The sequence below is a fragment of the Pristis pectinata genome, chromosome 28 (assembly GCF_009764475.1).
Source record: "Pristis pectinata isolate sPriPec2 chromosome 28, sPriPec2.1.pri, whole genome shotgun sequence".
Classification (NCBI taxonomy): Eukaryota; Metazoa; Chordata; class Chondrichthyes; order Rhinopristiformes; family Pristidae; genus Pristis; species Pristis pectinata.
Window position 1 is genome coordinate 8581621 of NC_067432.1, and position 21998 is coordinate 8603618.

A 21998-nucleotide genomic window follows, 5' to 3' on the forward strand; every position below is an offset into this window, starting at 1 on the left:
TGAGGGGTATAAACAGAGTAAATGCAAGTAGGCTCTTTTGACCTAGATTAGGAGAGAGAAGTACAAGAGGACATGGCTTTAGGGTGAAAGGGGAAAGATTTAGGAGGAACTTCTTCACTCAGAGAGTGGAACAAGCTGCCATCTGATGTGGTAAATGCGGGCTCACTCTTAAGTTTTAAGAATAAATGGAATAGATACATGGACTGGAGAGGTCTGGAGGGTTATGGACTGGGTGCAGGTCAATGGGACGAGCGCAATAAAGTTTCAGCACAGACGAGAAGGGCCGAATGGCCTGTTTTCTGTGCTGTGGTGGTCTATGGAAAACATGCTAGCGGTATCCACCATTAATCCTCTCTGAATCAATGACATTATCTCTCATTCTTCTAAACTACAATCAGTTTAGGCTCAGTTTTTATTCATGCATTGACCCTGCATCCAAGGAGTCAACTCAATGAGTCTCCTATGCACTGCCTCCAATACAAGCGTATCATTCCATAATGCTGTGGTATTCCCAGCTTTCATCCCATAAGTGCCCTGTAAAGCTTCATCAAAACCTCCCTACTTCCATATTCTGTAGCCCTTGCTATAAAGGCCAACATTCTATTAGTGTTTCTAATTCCTGTGTATACTTTTTGTATTTTTCAGTGGAACTCCCAGATCCTTTTGTACTGCAGCTTGCTATAATTTCACTCCATTTTAAATGATTGCTTTTCATTCTTCCAAAGTGATAACCTCCCATTTTCCCACATTATACTCCATCTGCCAACTTCATGTCCATTCACAAATCCCTTTGCAGGCTCTGGGTGCTCCTCATGACTTGCTCACCCACCTGTCATTTGTACCACACCTTGTCCATGCCAACTGTGATGCCTATCTATGCTAATCCCATTAGCCCGCATTAATACCATACCTCTCTATACCTCTCTTATCCAAGTACCTTTGAGACAAAGGGGAGAGCAGGGGAGTGCTCAGTTAAGATTGAGGTGATGAAGAATTTCCATCAGGGAAGCTCCTTCCACAGAGAGCTGTGGGGCAGAGTCCAGGGGCACATTCAAGATGGAATGAGATTTATAGTAAAGGAATCAAGGTTTATGAGGAAAGGGTGGGAAAGTGGACTTGAGGAATGTTGGAACAGCCATGATCCTACTGAGTTGTGGAACATGCTTGAGGCGATGAATGGCCTTCTGTTCCTCTACTTCTGGTCTTGTATATTGGCACCAACCCTGTGTGGTCTTGTGTAATAATCGTTTACGTGGCACCTTGCTGAATGCCGCCTTAAACTTCAAATACAACACACCTGTTGGTTCCCCTTTATCCACCCTGATGATTACATCCTCAAGGAATTCCAGAAAATCTATCAAAGGTCATTTCCTTTGCATTGAATCATGTTGACTGCTTGACTATCCAATAATTTCCAGGGGATTTGTCATTAACCCATTGGTTGCTTGCTACTTATTTTCCAGCCATAGAAATTGTTTTAAGCTACCTTTATTAGTCACATGTACATCGAAACGCACAGTGAAATGCATCTTTTGCACAGAGTGTTCTGGGGGCAGCCGGCAAGTGTCGCCACGCTTCCGGCACCAACATAGCGTGCCCACAACTTCCCAACCTGTACGTCTTTGGAATGTGGGAGGAAACCAGAGCACCCGGAGAAAACCCACACAGACACAGGGAGAACGTACAAACTCCTTATAGACAGTGGCCGGAATTGAACCTGGGTTGCTAGCGCTGTAGTAGCTTTACGCTAACTGCTACACTACCATGTTGGCACAACATCGTGGGCTGAAGGGCCTGTTCTTGTGCTGTACTGTTCTATGTTCCTCCTTCCCTGTAACCCTTTGGCTAACTTATCATTGGAATGTATTTTATGTCTTGTACATGAAGACTGATCCAGAACAATTCTTTAGAACTTCAGTCATTTCTCTCTTTCCCATCATTAAATGATATACTGGTTTTGGAGGCGGTGCAGAGGAGGTTCACCAGGTTGATTCTGGAGATGAGAGCGTTAGCCTATGAGGAGAGATTGAGTTGCCTGGGACTATACTCACTGGAATTCAGAAGAATGAGCAGGGATCTCTTAGGAACATATAAAATTATGAAAGGGATAGATAAGATAGAGCCAGGAAAGTTGTTTCCACTGGTAGGTGAGACGAACTCTGGTACAAAGCCTCAAGATTCGGGGGGGGAGTAGATTTAGGACGGAGATGAGGAGGAACTGCTTTTCCCTGAGAGGCGTGAATCCGTGGAATTCTCTGCCCAAGGAAGCAATAGGGGCTACCTCATTAAATATATTTAAGACACAGGTAGATTTTTGCATAGTAGGGGAATTAAGGGTTAAGGGGAAAGGGCAGGTAGGTGGATCTGAGTCCATGGCCAGATCAGTCATGATCTTATTGAATGGCGGAGCAGGCTCGATGGGCCAGATGGCCTCCTCCTGCTCCTACTTCTTATGTTCTTATTAATTCCCGAGTCACATCAACAAAGACACCAATATTTCATATACCCATAGGAGTTCTGTGTAGTCGTCACTAGCCAGTGATCTTGGTTGAAAGCAGAGACAAGATTCCAAACGGTTGCAGTTGTCTATGGAGCTGCAGTCCAGGTCAACGACTTCAGAAGAGAGGGGAATGATGGGGGAGGGTAGGTGTTGGTGATGGAGATCATTAAGAGGTCCATTGACATCTGCAGTGGCAGCTGGGAAGGTTCATATGGTTGTCCGAGCCTGTGTGTCTCAGATAGAGGCCTTTTGTTTTAGCAACCTGCACCTCAATGTATTATTTTCACTTAGTTTGTCTGAACCCTTTAACGCTGTTGGTTGAAGTTGCTGTCGTTTTAGCAGTGTGTGGCCCTCAAGACTTTGGTGACCTGGCTGTGTTTGTCTGGTTTGAGAAAATTGTTGGTTCTCATGGTTCAGGCAGGTAACTGCTGGCTCTTTCTAAATGAGCATGCTCGTGCTGAAGGGTTGGGCACCAAGTGTTAAGAAGTGGGCGCGTGCTGTGTTGGCGGACCAGGATGGGATTCTTGATGAGGACGATCAGGTTGGGTAAGCGAAGCAACTACAGATCTTTGGGCTTGTGTCAGGATCTGATTTGTTGCAGTGGGTCGGGTTTACATTTGAACCTGAGGTGACCTCAATGGTGTTTAATTCTTCTTAGGTGAGAAAGCTTCCTCCTCCTCCCGGCTGATCTAGTATTTGAACCTCTTGGCTCCCTCTTCTCTTCCCCTCCCACCTTCCCGCAGAACCCCTCAGTTATGGTTAGCAGACTGTCTAGTTGGTGTACTCAGTTCTTGGACCATTTGAATTTTCTGAGAATTTCTTCCCAAGAGAACAAGTGTCATTTCTTCACCTTACACCTTCCACAAATTGCAAATGCATTAACCATTTGCTGAGATTTGTTTCTGGGACAGGGAGAGAGTAGGAATAGAATAATATATCTTTATTAGTCGCATGTACGGTACATCAAAACACACAGTGAAATGCATCTTTTGTGTAGAGTGATCTGGGGGCAGCCCACAAGTGTCGCCACGCTCCCCGCTCCGACACAATACGCCCACAACTTCCTAACCCGTACATCTTTGGAATGTGGGAGGAAACCGGAGCACCCGGAGGAAACCCACGCAGACACGGGGAGAATGTACAAACTCCTTACAGACAGTGGCCGGAATTGAACCCGGGTTGCTAGCGCTGTAATAGCGTTACGCTAACTGCTACAGAATTGAGACAGATGAACAGCAATAGTTGTATGAATGTGGGGCACGTTCAAATGGATGAATGGACAATTCCCCCTCCTAATTATACATATTTCTAACTCCATTATTTCTATCACACTGTCTGTAACTGAGTGATGAAGTGTTCAGCTTCTGATATTTCTTTTCCTTGCTTCTCAGCAACTTAGCTTCTGAAGAATCCAACCACTCCGCCTCAGGATCAGAGTCAGGCAGCCAGTCTGAAAGTGAGCAGGGAAGCGAGTCCAACAACAGCAGCTCGGAGTCATCAGAGTCTCAGTCGGAATCAGAAAGCGAATCAGCCGGCTCCAAGCTACAGCAGACTGCCACGGAGAACAAGGACAAACCACTGAGTAAGAAGGAGAGGATAGCTGATGTTAAAAAGGTACCTTTTAAAGATAAATGGGGGGTTATTTCCTTTGTCACAGTTCAGATATCAGGCCTCAAAGAAAGCTGCACAGTTCCATAGCAGGCTAGATTAGGAACGTCAGTTACATTTCACAAGCTCTGTTTTGGATTGCCCAATGGAATTTGTTTCAGCAACATGAAATATGATTAATTATCACATGTCATCTTTAAATAATTACATTGCATCTCTAAAAAAAAAATTGGGGGTGGGGTTGGGGGGGGTGCGGGAAGCAAGGTCTTGCAGTTACTACTTTGGAGTTTGCCTGTGGAAGATCTCAGTAATTAACAGTGCGACATCAGGGAGTTCAAAACAAGTCATGAAAGTCAGATAGGAACAGAAAATTTCCTGAGGTAACTTGGGCAGGGTCTATGGAAAGAGGAAAACAGTTAATGTTTCAGGTCAATGATCTTTCATCATAACTTTCACTTGTCTTGTATTCATCGTAGAACTGTTTTATTTCAAAGATAGAAATAATCTTAAGTAGGACTTCATCCAAGTCATTTAAAATCCTACTTTAAACAGTGTTACTTGTCTCTTATAATATTCAAACTAAGACCTGTTTTTGACATTTTGTTAATAACATTCTAGATATAAAATATTCTAGAATAATTAAAGTGGTGGGAGGGTGCAGGTCTTAGGAGGGTCTGTGAAACTAAATTGTCCTCCCAGACATCACCACAACTTTTGGACAGCATACTCAAGGTCCCGTCTGCATCTAGATGTGTGGAAACCCTAAATCCAGGACATTTTTGGAGGGGGCGGGGATTGCTCTCACTCTGTGTTTTCTGTGCCTCCAATCCTCGTGCCCTCTGGTCACCATGCAGGAATTGAACTCCATGCCTGCTGTGCTCCCGGTCATTTCCCTCCAAAATCTAGTTGCTTCCCCAGCTGCCACCCCCTTTCCGATCATAGCTGGAAGTTCTTGAACGTGCACGCTGGAATTTGGCTTGATTCTTGCTCAGTAAGTACGATCTTACCGTTTTATTAAAAAAATAAAAATACCTTTTGTTGGAAATACTGAGTACTGGTGGCTCAGGCAAGTCCTGAAGGAAGAAAGTAAGCCAGTTAGGTAAGCTCCTCAGAGTTGGCTGATAGAATTAGTGCCGGTTCTGATCAGATACAGCCTCCAGCCTTCATTTCCAAGCCACTGTGACTAGCATGGGTGATTTGACGGAGTCATATAGCATGGAAACAGGCCCTTCGGCCCAACTCGTCCATGCCGACCAAGATGCCCATCTAAGCTAGTCCCATTTGCCCCCATTTTGCCCATATCTCTCTAAACCTTTCCCATCCATGTACCTGTCCACGTACCTTTTGAATGTGTTGATGTACCTGCCTCAACCACTTCCTCTGGCAGCCCATTCCATATACTGACCACTTTTTGGGTGAAAAAGTTGCCCCTCAGGTTCCTATTAAATTTCTTCCCTCTCACCTTAAATCTGTGCCCTCCAGTTTTTGATTCCCTAACTCTGGGGAACAAGTCTGTGCACATTCTCCCTGTCTATGTCCCTAATAATCTTATACATCTCTATAAGATCACCCCTCATTCTCCTACGCCTCAGTGAAAAAAGTCCCAACCTGCTCAACCTCTCTCTGTAGCTTAGTCCCTCAAGTCTAGGCAACATCCTCATAAATGTCCCCTGCACTCTTTCCAGTTTAATGGCATCTTTCTTATAGCAGGGTGACCAAAACTGAACACAATACTCCAAATGCGGCCTCACCAACGCCTTGTACAACTGCAACATAGTATCATTGCAGTGTTAGCAATAACTGGAACTCTCTGGTTCATGGATGAAGTTTGGACTCTTTGATGAATCAAGTGTTAATATGAGATTGAGTTCCAAATTGAGCAAAATACTTAATGGGCTACAAGTTCCACTTGCAATGTGATTTGTACTGGTGCAACTGAACTAATGATGAATTCTTCGTACCTCAATAATATCTACATTTCTCTGCCACCTTATCTGGTTGTAATGTTTTGCAGCACTTCACACAAATTATTAGTTTTTGTGATTCATTGTTATGAAGTCAAGCTATCTGAACCAATAACATCCCACAAATGGTCCATCCCTAGTTAATGTTCTTGGAGCTGCCCTTGCTCTCTGGAAAACCAGTTAGCCTGGACAACTCAGTTTCTAGTAAGGATGGAAGATGGCGACGAGGAGGAGATCGTGGAGGATAAATGGGCTGTCCAAAACATGGGCATCCTCTAAGTAAAATAACACCTTTTCCAGCAAAAAAAAACCCCAGCTGATCTTTGGTGACTATTTGCACTGTTATCATGGCTTCTCAATACGGTGCATCCAGCATACGCATTTTATACTAGTCTTGCTAAATAATTAGCATAAGAAATGGCAGAGAGTAGATGACAGAATTCGTTCAGTAAGGTCATGGCTCCTCTGATTGTGGCCTCATCTCTTTCCTGCTTGTTCCCCGTAACACTGAGCTTCTCTACAGAACAAAAATGTTTCTGTCTCAGCCTCAAATATACTAAATGATTCCGTCTCCACAGTTCTTTGGGGTAGAAAGTTCCAAAGGTTCACTGACCCTGTGAGGGAGGAAATTCTTCTTCATTTCTCCAATGGATGCCCTCTTATTCTGAAACTGTGCTGCCCAGTTCTGGATTCCTCCATGAAGGGAAACAACTTCTAAACATCTCCCTCATCAAGCCCCCTCAAAACCCTATCTGCTTCGATCAGATCACCTCTTACTCTTCTAAACTGCAATGAGTGTAGACTCAGGCTGGTCAACCTTTCCTCAAGACAACTCCTTCACCCCAGTGAATGTCTGAACTGTCTCCAGTGCAAGTATATCTCTTAAATAAGGAGACCAGAACTGTGGCACCCTGCATAATCGTAGCATGACTGTTATACTCCAGCTTTGAAATAAAGACTAGTATTCTATTTACCTTCCTAATTACTTGCTGTACCTACACACTAACCTTGTGTTTCATGTGGGAGAACTCTCTCAGATCCTTCAGCAGGTGGTGGGTTGATTCCCCTTCGCAGTGAAATCACTAATTCTGTTCTACCAATCATCGACAAGGTATTGAAATCCAAATTTGGTTTCATCCATCTGTGGTTTGGATTGGTGCCATCTATTTCCCATTTAGATGGCATGCTGCAGTAGGACCTGTAGCACTTTGCATTGGTTTCTTAATTGTGGAATAAAATCAATGGGCTTTAAAAGTTATAGACAATTAGTGGGTCTTTGAGAGACGGTTTGCAGTCCATTAATGTGCAGGATCTGATAACCGATTTCTTGTCTTGTGCAATAAAGAAAAGCTTCAGCAACTGCCCTAACTGCAAATTTGATATTGTGAAATTACTCTCTGTGAAGGGTTTGGTCCAGACTAGATAGAGATTGGGGACGCACGAGTCCTAATGATGGGTCTCGACCTGAAACGTCGACTGTCCATTTTCCTCCATAGATGCTGCCTGACCGGCTGAGTTCCTCCAGTGCCTTTGTGTGTTGTTAGAGATTGGGGAGTTGTTTTTACCCATTTCTGCAAGGGGATCAACATTGTTGCCTCAGAGAACCCAAGTCTTAAACACAAAATAGTCCTAAGAATGGATCAGTAACTCAGTTCACTTTCCTTTTGTTCTCACACAGCTGTGCCGTCGCTGGGAATTCAGAGAAGTAGTGGTGGAGAAATGAAGTGTTTATGCAGTTTACCCACTACCCATGTCTCCCTCTTCTCTCAAGTTTGGCACCGCTAATATAAAGATGTGTATAACAGCACACGTTTCTATGGCATTCAGGTGCCCATGCAGTTACAGACTTTGAGCAATCAAACTTAAGTTGTGACAGGAAAGGTCATTGTGAAGTACATCTCAGTGGTATGATGGTAGTAAATTTCTTGGATTAGAATGCTACGTTAAGCTTTCTGTTTTTACTGTGTCATATTTAAGTTGATTCAGTAAATGCAATATCAGAGCAATGTCTCGTTCTATGGATTTAAAGTTATTTGGATCCCTGAAGTATACGAGTTTGTACAACAGTTGTTGTCACCCCTGTATTCATGGTAGAACTGTTTTACTTCAAAGATAGAAATAATTTTAAATAGGACTTCATCCAAGTCATTTAAAATCCTACTTTAAACAGTGTTTTTTTTTGTCTAGTATAATATTCAAACTAAGACCTGTTTTTGACATTTTGTTAATAAAATTCCAGTATAACTAAAGTGGCGGGAGGGTGCAGGCCTTATGATGGTCTGTTTATATTGCAGATGTGGGAAGAATATCCAGATGTTTATGGGGTTAGGAGGTCAAACCGCAGCAGACAGGAACCGGCTCGACTTAACGCTGGAGCAGAGGTGAGTAGTGGAGAAAATAAGTATTTAAAACTGGGGACTTATCAGGTTAAGTGGATAGTGAAGCTTGTAACTACACTCCCACTGTACAGTAACTCTCCTCCCAAAAACAGTCTCTCCGTCATTCCCGAAATGGTCTGGAGCTTTTTTTTCTCTTAAATGATGTTTCTGTGAGGTCAGCTGCATTACCAATGGAGAATGCTGTCATAAATGTTTCTTGCTGAGTTAGCATTATGGCCATAAACCTGTATCCCAACCCACTAATTTGTATCTCATCATTACTCAGGTAATGAACTTTATACTTGCCCCCTCTCCCGACCTTGATTAATGATTTTTTCTCATTAGGCAGTAGGCACTTGTTCCCTAAAAACCACATGGTCTTTTTTTTAAACCCAAATAGCCATGTTCAACGCTAGACTGTGCATGCTCTGCCTTCAACTGGTCTCAACATGGGTGAGTGAGTGGCAGTCAGTAACTTGAAGTCTGACTGATACTTGTATCACTGGGTAAGGGCACAGCTTGTAGAACTGCTGCCTCGCAGTTCATTCCTGACTTCAGGTGCTGTCTTGTGTGGAGTTTGCATGTTCTCCCTCTGATCGTGTGGGTTTTCCCATTTTCTCCCACGTCCCAAGGATGTGCAGGTTGGTAGGTTAATTAGCCACAGTAAATTGCCCCTAGTTTGTAGGTGAGTGGTAGAATCTGGGGGAGATTGATGCAAATGTGTGAGGGTAGGATTAGCGGAAAATGGATACTTGAGGTGGGCCAAAGGGCTTGTTTCTGCACAGTGACTCCTTTAAGGAAAAAAAGAATAATATGAGATTAATGGAAGTGGATGTTTGATGGTCAGTGCAGTCTCATTGGGCTGAAGGGCCTGTTTCTGTGCTGTATAACTTTATGACTTTTTATTACTGGCCTGGCTGAGACCAGCTAACTCAGTATCAATGGAGATCTGATTTCAGGCCCCTGCCACATAAGATACAATTGATCCCACAGTGTAGAGCAGTAAACAATTGCAATGACCTGTTTTTCTGTTACCAAAGGAAGCTTGCCCTCAAAAACCTATTTTCGAAACAGATTAAAAAAAAGACTTGCATTACTATGGCAACCTTCACACCTCTTCAGGTTGTCCTGAAGTCCTTGACAGGCAATGATATTTTTTGAAATGTAACCAATCATTTAATGCAGGAAATATGACAGCGAATTCACCCACGGTAACATCCCACAAAGAACCATGTGATGACAGCTAGACAATGCATTTCTGGAGGTGATGTTTGAGGGATAAATATTGACCTGAACATCAGGGAGGACTCCTGCCATTTTTCAGATAGGAAACTTTTACATCCGCTTGAGAGAGTGTGCAACCCTTCATTCAACATCTAGCCCAAGAGGTAGTGCTTCCGACAATGCCACACTCCCTTCAGTGCTCCATTGGAATATCAGCCTGGAGTTTTGTGCTGAAGTCACTGGAGTGGGATTTGAACCCATAGAAGCCAACACCTTCATCACTGAAGTACAGGTTGCCCTGTGGCTTGTCCTCCACCAATTACAGTCCTCCTCCTCCTCCCAACCTACCCAATCCCATTCCACTCTCTCAAAACTTTCCAGTAAATAAAGTTGGCAAAACATTGCATAAGTGATAGTTTGTATTGTTGACCATCGGTTCACTTGTTATTAATAGAACATATCCAGGGGAAGGGAATATGAACTTTGGAATTAAAGAGACACGTTATGCTTAGTAATACAGTTCTACTCTGAAGCTCTGCCTCACTGTGAAGTATATGGGACACCAATAACTTTAACACCTTTTACTGAGAAGGGGCAGTTTGTCTTATCAACAGAAGGATTGTTTAATGCTTGCAATCTTTGTGACATTTATGTATTGCCTTCTTGCGTCTCTCAGGATCTTCCAAAGCACATCCGAGACACCAAGTTACATTGAAATGCAGTGGCTCTTACGTAGGTTACCATTCTGCCCAAATCCAGTTCTTTTTGCAGTCTTCCCTTCACCGAAATAGCGGATTGAATTCTTAATTAATTTTCTGAGAGCTCAGCACATTTCATGTTCACCTGATCTGGCTGAATTCAATAGCTGAAGAGTTTGTTTCCAATGTGGGGAAGTTGCTTGTTGATGAAGTTTATTTAAAAGAACATCTATTCATATGTGAGTGGGAACATGTGTTTAAAAACTTGGCTGGATTGTAAGTTTTGTTCTCCAGGAAATGGGAACATGGGGATTCCACAGAATTGCAATGGCTAAATTTTAATCTGATGGTTAAATAACTTTCCAACAGTTGTTCAAAGGAAACTTGATCAATGGGGAATTTTGATGCACTCTGATTCCGTCTTAGTGGGTGGATTTATGTAAATCATACCACTTTCCCCTTCACAATTTGATCTTCCCTTTTTTTAAACCTTCCTCTTCATTCTTCCCTTTCGTTCCAATTCCCCTGTCCGTGGGTGAACCCCATGGTTCCTGCCAGTCAGGGAAAGGGTGAACTGTAGTCGATGTGACTGCTCCTGAATCATGTCAGTAGATGGCTCAGAGTGTATCAGAACCTCAACTGGGAGGAGCAGTCTGGGAGATGGGAGGGAACCCTTGACGGAGGAGAAGACAGAGAGACTGGGAGCAGATGAGGGAGTCCTTTCGACACGTGTGATTTATAACTAGCCTTGTGGGGGCAGGGACTGGTGTATTACAAATGTTGTTACCCCTGCAAGAACACAGGAGGCTATGCTTCATCAGAGTGTGCAGTTTGGGAATTTTGTTGGGTTGGGTTGGAGCCAGGACTTGGGAGGTTTTGCACCTCTGTTGAGGGGGATCGCAGTTCAACACTCAAGGAATCTTTCTTTTTAAATAAAGCAGGAGAGCAGTGAAAACTCTGAGAATGAGACTCCAAGGCGGCGAGGAAGGAGGAGAGCCACAAAGTGAGTCTTTGGGATGCGCTTGTGCCGATGGTTTGTGACTTAATGTAGTGTGCTGTTCTGTTTTCTGTGTGAGAAGTTTGTGTTTCTAGGCATGAGGCGCATCGGCGCTGGGGGTGGGGTTACTTCCCATTCCAGACAGCAAGGGTCTGTGTTAAGTAGTCCCAGGGCAGGTACAGGAGGAATCAAATGAGGACTCCCCAAATATCCCAACGACTTTGTAGAGATCGGAGTTTGGCTTAATGCTCCCTCTCCTCTTTATGTTTGTGTCCACCCGCAGTGGAGGTTAATTGATGTGTACCTGACCACTCCTGAACCCAGGCACTAGGTGGAGCACAAGAGCAGGAACTTCAATAACAGCCACTTCCTTTGTGGCTCCCCGTTTAATACCAAGTGTTAACCTTGGTGAATTGCAGACACCTGTATGGCTCTGAGCATGGGGCAAGGGCATCCTCTGCATGCCGTCCCTCTGGCACTGAAGGCTGTATAATGGAGGGTTGCCCATTATACATGAGATCAAAATCCTTTTCTCCATCTGATTTTTGTTTGGAGGCCTTGGTAGTGAAGTGATTCTTTCATTGGATAGTAATCCCAAACTATGGAATAATCTGGAGATGTGATCTTAACCCAACTACGGCAACTGGGGAACTGCAGTTCAGTTAATTATATTAATGTGAAATAAACAACTGTGATTGATGTTAGTTAGAGAGTTGCTGGTTCATAAGAACCTCATGTTGTTCACTGGTCTTTGGGAAAGGACATTTTCTGTCCATTATTCAATCTGGCTTGTTTGTAACTTCAGATTTGCTGAAGTGCATTCAGCTCTTGTCTGCAGTCGGCAATCATCCAGCATCAAACTCAAGCAACTGGGAAAATTATTGCAAGGAGGCAGCTTCCCTTCAACTTCCTGAGGAGGATAGGAGTATTGTCTTGACAGCTGTGACTGTGACTTGTGAATGAATTTTAATGTTATGCTGCGGCAGATGGGTGTTGCGAAATGTTGGGTGGAAGGGAAATAGCTTTTGGCTCAGATTTCCTGGGAACCGGTTAAAAATTTCCGAAATCGACCCAGTTCTCAGCTGCCTCTCAATGTGCTTACATAAAGCTCAAATCTGGTTTTGGACACACTGCGTACAGTCACACACACAGTCCACTGGTGATGATTTTTTAAGAATCCACAGCTGGGGCGACATGATGGCACAGCTAGCAGAGTCAGACAGCAGGGAAACAGGCCATTTGGCCCATCATGTCCATGCTGATGAGTGGGTACCCATCTTCTGGCTCTTGCTTGTAGCCTTCTCTGCCTGGGTGATTCAAGTGCTGGCCTAGACGATTCATACATTCTGTCAGCAACTCTGCTTCCACCGCTTGTTCCGGGTATCACTGTGAGTGATAAAGGTTTCCCCTCAGACCTCCTCTAAATCTCTTGCCCCGTACCATAAATATGTGTCCTCTAGTTTTATCTGCCTTTGATATGAACATAGAACATTACAGCACAGGAACCGGCTGATGTGCCAAACTAATTCAGCTAATGATGCCTAGTTACATTAATCCCTTCTGCCTGCACATTGTCCATATCCCTCCAATGTCTGCATATTCATATCTAAGAGCCTCTTAAACGCCACTATCATATCTGCCTCCACGACCAGCCCTGGCAGCACATTCCGTGCGCCCACCACTCTCTGTGTAAAAACTTGCCCCGCACATCTCCTTTGAACTTACCCCCTCTTCCCTTAAGTGTTGTTATTGTACCTGCCTCAACCACTTTCCCTGACAGCTTGCTCCATATACGTACCACCCTCTTGTGTGGAAAAAGTTGTCCCTTGGGTCCCTTTTAAATTGTTCCCCTCTCACCTTAAACCTATGCCTCCTAGTTTTTGATTCCTTTTCCGTTGGGGCGGTGGGGGGGGGGGGGGTACTTGTTATACCTTGTTCGGGCTGGAGGAGATTACAGACGTAAGGATTAATTGGTTTATTATTGTCACATGTACCAAGATACAGTGAAAAATATTTGGTTACAAACCATCCAGACTGACCATTCCATACACAAGTCCATCGAGGTAGTACAAAAAGGAAAAAAATACAGAATACAGGTACTTGTTTGATTCCTTTTCCTCGGAGGGGTGGGTACTCTGTAAGATCACCCTTCAGTCTCCTACACTCCCAGGAATAAAGTCCTAACCTGCTCAGCCTCTCTCTATAACTCGGGCCCTCAAGTCCTGGCGTCATTCTGGTACATATTCTTTGCACTCTTTTCCATCGTTGTGCCTGATCTCGTTTCGAGCTAACCCTCGCCTTTCCATTTGTGCGGCAGTTGGAAAAACACAAAATCCGAGATTGAGGAGGACGAGGACGAGGAGGAAGACGACGAGGAGGAAGACGAGGAGGAGGAGGAGGAGGAGGAGGAGGAGGAGGAGGAGGAGGAGGCAGCTGGTGCAGAAAGTGAGCCTGTAAGGAAAGTGCGGGCTCGTCGCCCAGTTACCAGAAGGTGAGGGGTGGGGGTGGGAGGGGTGGTCGTGGTTAGTGGTTCCTCTGCGTTTCTTGCTGTGGGAGCAACAATACCTGACTGCAACTTAAACCTCTCAAAGTCACCTGGATAATAATGTAGTTCATGTAAATTTAAGGGTACTTTTGCTAAATTGGCAGAATTTTTTGTTCATTTTAAAACCATAGATGGTTAAAATTTAATTAGTTTTCATTTGTCAGATGTAGGAATTCTCTTTAAAACTGAGGCCATGAGAGCTTTGTGATTGGAACAGAAATTAGGCCTCATATGAATGGGGTACAGGTAACTGGTTTCTTATTGTCTCGTGTACCAAGATACAGTGAAAGACTTTGCATGCCGTCCACACGGATCATTTCATCACATCAGTACATTGAGGTAGTACAAGGGAAAACAATAACAGAATGCAGAATATAATGTTACAGTTACAGAGAAAATACAATGCAGGCCGATAATAAGGTGCAAGGCCGTAACGAGGTGGTTGTGAGGTCAAGAGACCATTTTATTGTACAAGAGGTCTGTTCAATAGTCTTACAACAGCGGGATAGAGGTCTTCCTTGGGTTATGAATGCTCGACTTAGGGACAGCCCGTACATACAAGTGAGTATTTGGGAGACCAGGGGATGGATTTGCCAGCTGCTGCGGTGCTGCAGTCATCTGCCGGGTGGGGACAGCTGTTCCCATCACCACTGTTTCTGTGATCCTCTCCCATACACTGTTTTTGGTTCATTTATGACTTAATAACAGTTCGGGTTGTGAACGGTTGTCAGGAACGGAACCCTGTCGTATCCTTGGAGATGGCCTGTACAAGGTACCATGCCTGTCCTGCACTTGACTTACTGTCCAGTAGATAATTTTACCACCGGGTCTGTTTGATACCATTCCATTCCTTTCTCTCCCCATCCCTGTGTCTCTCCATTGGTTTCTCTCTTCACCTCCACCCCAGCCCCAATCTCCTCGAATCTCTTTGTCCTCCACTCTCTCCTTATTTGGAGAAAAAGCTTATTTTCTTCTCCAAAGGAGTCCCATGAGTGACAAGAGATGGCAATACCCTAATGTTCCAGTAGGTTTGTTTCAGCTGGGGACAAGGATGGGTACAATTGACCCCAGGACCTCACTGTGCTGATGAGCTGCATCAGTGAAATTGCCCCGCTCTGATGTAGGATTGATCCATTGCTTGTCATTTTTCTAGACCTATGCCAAAGACCCGTGGCAAAAGGCAAAATACACGGCGGGGAAAGAAGAGGAGGCGGGATTCTTCCGACGAGGATGATGATGATGATGACACTCCCAAGCGACAAACGCGCAAGTGTGTGACCAAAAATGTGAGGTTAGTTGAGTCTTGACTTGGTCTGACAAATCCTCTGAGTCTGTCACCTCACTGGGGTTGAATGTACGGTCAGATATTTTGAGGCTGAACTTGTGGAGAATAAGTATCCTGGTTTGTGGTGGTAGGACTAATAAGGATCAATAACAAAACTTCCATTATAAACCTTTAAAGAGGAAAATGTCTTGAAGCATTCTTAGCAGTTTCATGCCCTCTTGAACTCTCTGTCCAAAGTTCTTTTCACCTTTCCCTTACAGTACATGTTGACTATTGGTCTTGTGCCAGTATTTAGCCTTAGATGGAGTTTACCACTTGCTTTGGGCTGCATTCACAAGCAACCCAAAGTTCTATTAAACAGAACTGACACCAGGTCTTACAGGGGTATGAAGACAGAGGACCAAACTTGTAAAGAGAATTGAATGCCATGGATTCCTCAACGTAGGACAAAAGGGTAGGAGAACAGAGAAGTTTTGTGATGGATTTCCAGAGCTTAAGGCAGCTGAAGGCACGGTGGACATAGTTGGAGAGATAAAATTATGGGCTGCTCAGTAGTTCAGAATTGGAAGAGCACTGAGATACCTTGTTTGGGCTGGAGGAGATTACCGAAATAAGGATTAATTGGTTTATTATTGTCACATGTACATTGAAAAATATTTGGTTGCATACCATCCAGACAGATCATTCCATACACAAGTTGATTGAGGTAGAACAAAAGGGAAAAAAACAGAATACAGAATATTTTGTTACGGTTACAGAGAGTGTGCAATGCAGGTAGACAAATAAAGTGGAAGGGTCATAACAAGTTAGATAGAGAGATCAAGAGTTTACCTTTATCGTACAAGAGACCTGTTCAAGAGTCTTATAACAGCTCTCCTTGAGCCTCATGGTACGTGTTCTCAAGCTTTTGTATGTTCTGCCTGACGGGAGGGGGGAAGAAGGAAAAAATGTCTGGGGTGGGAGGGGTCCTTGATTATGTTGGCTCTTTTCCCAGGATGGAGAGAATTGAAATCAAGAATAAAATTTTCCAGTCGAAGTGTTAGTTAACCGAGAAGCAATGTGTGTCATAAAGTACAACGTTGGATGGATGGTACAAGTTAGGACACAGGCAGCGAACTTTTGATGATCTCAACTACAGAAAGTTGAAGAATTTTATTCTAATGACCTTTCATCAGAACTGGGAAATGTGACTGATGAAGTTGGAAGCCATGGTGAAGTTGGGGAGGGGAGTCAACAACCAAAGGATGAGGTAGAAAACCGGAGGGATTAATTGTCAAAAGATGTGATGGGACAGAGCTGGTTGTGTTCCACTCTACATGCTAGTTGGTGCTGCGATTCTCATTGTTGTTCAATTAAACCACATTTCTCAACTCCTGGGGAGTGAGATCAGAATCAGATTTATTATCACTTTCTTATCATGTGAAATTTGTTGTTTAGTGGCAGCAGTACAGTGTAAAGACATAAAACTACTATAAATTACAAAAGAAATAGTGCAAAAAAAGCAATAACGAGGTAGTGTTCATGGGTTCATGGACCATTCAGAAATCGATGGTGAAAGGGAGGAAGCTGCTCCTAAAACATTGAGTGTGGGTCTTCAGGCTCCTGTACCTCCTCCCTGATGGTGGTAACGTGAAGAGAGCATGTCCCAGATGGTGGATTTGGAAAGGGTTAGCTTGCAGGCCCAGGGCAGTGGAAGATGGCTGTGTAATGTAACTGTCATTGTGTTTGCAGTTATAAAGAAGATGATGATTTTGAGACTGATTCAGATGATCTCATCGAAGTTACAGGAGAGCCAGCCCTGGAGGAGAACGATGACAGTGAAACAATCGAGAAAGTGATGGACTCCCGCATTGGGAAAAAAGGAGGTGAGATGAGTGCCGAGACTTCCTTTTGCTGGAAAGAGCAGCGTGTGGCTCCGCATTCCGTAACTGTTGCCTGCGGAGGAGCAGCCGCTGGGTATGGATCTGATACCTCCTGGCTTGATAGGGTTCTCCTGTTTGCACAAATGGACAAATGGAATAAAACAATTGCCTTTGGATCTTCTGAGTCATCAGGGGAGGGAGTCTCCACTTCTCCAGCCCATAGCACAACTGCTGTAAATCAGGAAATGCCACAGTTCAGAAGCAGAAAGAGACACAGGTTGTCGGGTGGCCAATAAAGAGTCTCAGTGAAAACATTAAGGCAGTGAGGTGCTGGTTTTATTCTAACTTGGCAGTAACTGGGCAGAGTCAGGCTGGAGGGAAATACATAGTTATTCTTCTTGCCTCATCTGCCCGCCCCCTGTTTCCCCATGTTCCCTTCCCTCCCCCATATGCCCCCTCCCTTTCTTGCCCTGTGAGCCCCCTCTCCTTGTTCCCCTCAACCCGTGTGCTCCCCCCTTGCCTTGTGTTCCCCCCCCCCCCCCCCTCACCTGATTTGCTCCCTGCCTTGACCCCACACAAGACTCTGGGGGAGATTCGTCAGGGTAGATGCTGATGAACTGTTTCCTATGGCAAGAGGGTTGAACTTGGGATAAGAGCAGTCATCACACAAGGCCTTGTAAATCTTTGGCGTTCTCAACACCAGGAGACTGTGGATGCTTGGTCGCTGAGTATATTCGTAGCTGAAATTGATAACATTTTGGATGTTTAAAGGAATCAAAGAAATTGGTTAATGAACTGGAAATACTCAGCGGGTCAGTCAGCATTGCTGGTGTGAGAAGCAGTGAGGGTTAACAGTTGGTGACCTTCTTCAGATCTGGGGTGGGGGGTGGTTGGAGGATTTGGAGATTGAACAGTCATGTGGATGAGGACTAGGGTCAGCCAGGGTCAGCCAAAGTCCTTCCCGAATGGCAGAGCAGGTTCAAGGGGCCTTCAGAGGTTCTTTCACCTGTATCTATGCTCAAGTCCCTCACCGCCCTCAACCCTCCTCCACTCATCCCTACCTTACCCCTCTCACTGTTCACCTTCCCTGGAGGTAGTCGGCACTCCGATACGTTTGCAGCCAATGCTTATACAGAAGCCTGCTGTTAGTGGACTTTGTACAAAGTTGGTTGCCTCTTCTTGCTTGGCATCACTTGTAGTAGCTAAAGCGAAAAACAAAACTGCTGGAGGAACTCAGCAGGTCAGGCAGCATCCGTGCAGGGAGATGGGCAGTTGACGTTTTGGGTCGAGACCCTTCATTTGGACTGCAGTTCCTCCAGCTGTTCTGTGTTTTGCTCCAGATTCCAGCATCTGCAGTCCCTTGTGTCTCCTAGTATCTCGACCTAAGCCTGAAGTGAGCTAACTATCTATGCTGAGGTCACATTGGGTGTTTATTCTGATTGAACGTGGATGGGTTATGCCCTGCTGGCCCAGCTCATTGCTTTATCTGGGTGACAGTGACTTGTTTTAGTATTTTCTCCTGCGTCCCCTGTCCTTGATGTCTCATCCTCACACAGATGAACATGTTTGAGATTATTACGTTTACAGTGATAGACCATAAGGTATAGGAGCAGAATTAGGAAATTCAGCCCATTGAGTCCACCATTCAATCATGGCTGATATTTTTTCCCATTATCCTGTCTTCTTTCTGTAACCCTTAACCCTTTTTACTAATCAAGAACCTATTAATCTCTGCCTTAGATACACCCAATGACATGACCTCCACAGCCCTCAGTGGCAATGAATTCCACATATTCACCACCCTCTGGCTGAAGTAATTCCTCCTCATCTCAGTTCTAAATGGATGTCCCTTTATTCTGAGGCTGATCCCAGACTCTCCTATCTTCTCCATGTCCACTCTATCCAGGCCTTTTCAGTATTTGGTAGGTTTCAGTGAGATCTCCCCTCATCCTTCTGAACTCCCAAGTATAGGCCCAGAGCCATCAAATGCCCCTCGTACATTAAGCCTTTCATTCCCAGGATCATTCTTATGAACCTCCTCTGGATCCTCTCCAGGGCCAGCACATCCATCCTTAGGTACAGGTCCCAAAATTGCTCACAATATTCCAAATGTCGTTTGACCAGTGCTTCATAAAGCCTCAGCAGTACATCCTTGCTTTCATATTCCAGTCCTCTCACAATGAATGCTAACGTTGCATTTGCCTTCCGTACTACTGCCGCAACCTGCAAGTTAGCGTTAAGGGTTGGGTAACAAGGCATCACACTTGGAATGATTTTGAATTGGCTGTTGTTGGCTCAGGTACCCCAGAAGACCACTAATTGTACTGACCTCGCTATCCAGTTAAATTAATACTTTGTAATGGAGCCATCTGTATGGTAGCATGTGTGGTGTTGAGCTGGTTGGCAGAGCTGGTGATTTTGAATTGGTTTAATACCTTTATTTTTCCCCATTGGCAGCCGTTGGAGCACGAACCACGGTCTACGCAGTGGAGGCCGATGGAAATCCAGGAGCGGACTTTGACCCAGAAAAAGATGAGACAGAGGTGCAGTATCTGATCAAGTGGAAAGGCTGGTCGTACATCCACAACACCTGGGAGAGCGAGGAATCACTGAAACAACAGAAAGTGAAGGGGTTAAAGAAACTGGAGAACTTCATCAAAAAGGAGGAGGAGATCAACCAGTGGTAATGGATGCTCTCCTACCGAACCTCTTCACCATTCTGCACCTCTGAGGACCAGTTACTTGTTTCTTCCCATTTAGCCCAAGCCACTGTGCAAACGTAACCTCAGGGAATTTCTCCAGTAAGCTGACCCTGACACCTTTCACAGCCACGGGTTCCAGTTGGCACACACATGGCGGCCACGTCTGGGGCACCTGCACCCTCTGAAGGGCCTGAGGTCGTTCACCCAGTGAGTCCCTGCAACTTCCTTAAAGTACTGGAGACTCCAGGTCAAACCAGGAGAGTTCCCCGCCGTGCTCAACGTCGAGCACTTCTGAGATGTCTTCTGAACGTGAGGAATACAGGCCAAGTGCTGGTAAATGGGATTAGTATAGATCGGTACTTGATGGTTGGCATGGACTTGGGGCCAACGGGCCTGTTTCTCATAGAGACATATGGTGTGTAAGCAGGCTGTTCAGCCCATCGAGTCTGTACCAACCATCAAACACCTAATTCTACATTAATCCCATTTATTTTTATTCTCCTCACATTCGCATCATCTCTCCCCAGATTCTACCACTCGCCTACATGCTAGGAACCAATTACAGTGGCCAGTTAACTTACCAACCCACACATCTTTGGGATATAGAAGGAAACCAGAGCACCTGAAGGAACATGCAAACTCCACACGAGGATCATGCAAACTCAACACAGACAGCACCAGAGGTCAGGATTGAACCTGGGTCTCCAGCACTGTGAAGCAGTGACCCTACTAGCTGTGTCACTGTGTCTGTGCTGCAAGAGCCTGCAACTCTATCAGTGCAAGCAGTAGTATACATTCAATAACTTCCAATATATTTTTGAAGTCACATATCACTTAGGACTGGACCCTGTGCTGCCTTCTCTTGCTCTGACCCCTAGGTTCCCGATTTGAACCCAGCCCACACAGCCAGGGTGAAATTGCATAACCAAGTCTCCAGGGCACCTGTGAGAAGTCTTGTCACCAAAGCAGAGATCCAGGTCTGTCAGACTTTGGAAAGGCACCATGTAACATTGCATTAAAATTCTTTCAGTGTTGAATGGTGCATCACACAGAATTCCATGGGCTTCATGTTATTTTTTACTCAAAGCCAGTGGCATTCATGAATTCACTTCATGAATATAGCTGGTGTGGAGGTGTCTTCTTTCATTTTAGGTGCCATTAGTGTCTCTGTCCATCCCCAGATTAGTGGCCTGTTTGACAAGACTTTTGGCAGAAAGATTTTCCTGTGACAACTGTATAGTTTAAGGGCAAGTAATGCCTTTTAAAGGGATTAAATGAGTGTTATTTTGGCAAGTGTGTTGGGGAAGTTTACATTTGGTGCTTTCTGAATTGATGTCTGAAGGTTGAATTGGCTTCCGTTGACCAACCAGTGAAACTCAAGGAACATTAAACGGTTAGAGTAGTTTTGGTACCCTTTAATCAGTGATCATGTTATATCTAAAAGTTGCCTCTCGTTTATTACATCCACACAGGCTGGCCAAAGCATCCCCAGAAGATATTGAATACTATAACTGTCAGCAGGAAATGACTCACGAACTCAATAAACAATACCAGATCGTGGAGAGAGTGATCGGTAAGAACGGGCAAACAGTTTTTCACTATGTGAAATAAAAATTAATGGTTTCTTAAATTGCTTCGTGTGTGTTCTATGATCAATAGGGAAAGATAAGATGCAAATATGTTGCCTGTTAATGCTGAATGAAATAATATGTTAAGCATGATCTGAGCCTTAAAAGGAGGGAGATCTCTGTTAAAGAGACACAGGAGACTGCAGGTTCTGCAATCTGGAGCAAACAACAAACTGCTGGAGGAACTCAGCGGGTCGGGCAGCATCTGCGGAGGGAAATGGACAGTCGACGTTTTGGGTTGAGGCTCTTCATCTGGACTGGACTTCTAAGTTTACGATGCCAGCTCACTTTGCTCTGTAGGGTTGCTGGGTCGTGGTCAGAACCTGGGTAGCCTGGTTTATTATTCTGTCCTTTGAGACTGCAGTAGAAACTGTTACAAAGATGCCAAATAATATGCAAAGCTTTTTTGTGATTTTATAAATGAAGTGAAATTCCAGTTCCTTGTATGTTCAATGGGGTAAAGATAGGTATCTGCTTATTGACCTCAGCGCTCTGCATAAGATAACAGGAATAGAAGCAGAAGTTGGCCATTTAGTCCCTGGGGTCTGCTCCACCATTCAATAAGGTCATGGCTAATCTTCCACCAGAGTGCCACCTTCCTGCACTA

General features: G+C 44.5%; 1 protein-coding gene across 1 annotated transcript in view; it reads left to right on the forward strand.

Annotated features, from left to right (window-relative positions):
- chd2 (chromodomain helicase DNA binding protein 2) overlaps window positions 1-21998 on the forward strand; it is a 102277-nt gene that overhangs the window by 23263 nt on the left and 57016 nt on the right. The window contains 8 exon segments of the mRNA XM_052040586.1: window positions 3892-4114; window positions 8367-8453; window positions 11311-11375; window positions 13687-13860; window positions 15068-15205; window positions 16931-17064; window positions 19519-19744; window positions 21236-21336. Of these exon segments, the coding sequence (XP_051896546.1) occupies window positions 3892-4114; window positions 8367-8453; window positions 11311-11375; window positions 13687-13860; window positions 15068-15205; window positions 16931-17064; window positions 19519-19744; window positions 21236-21336 (1148 nt within the window).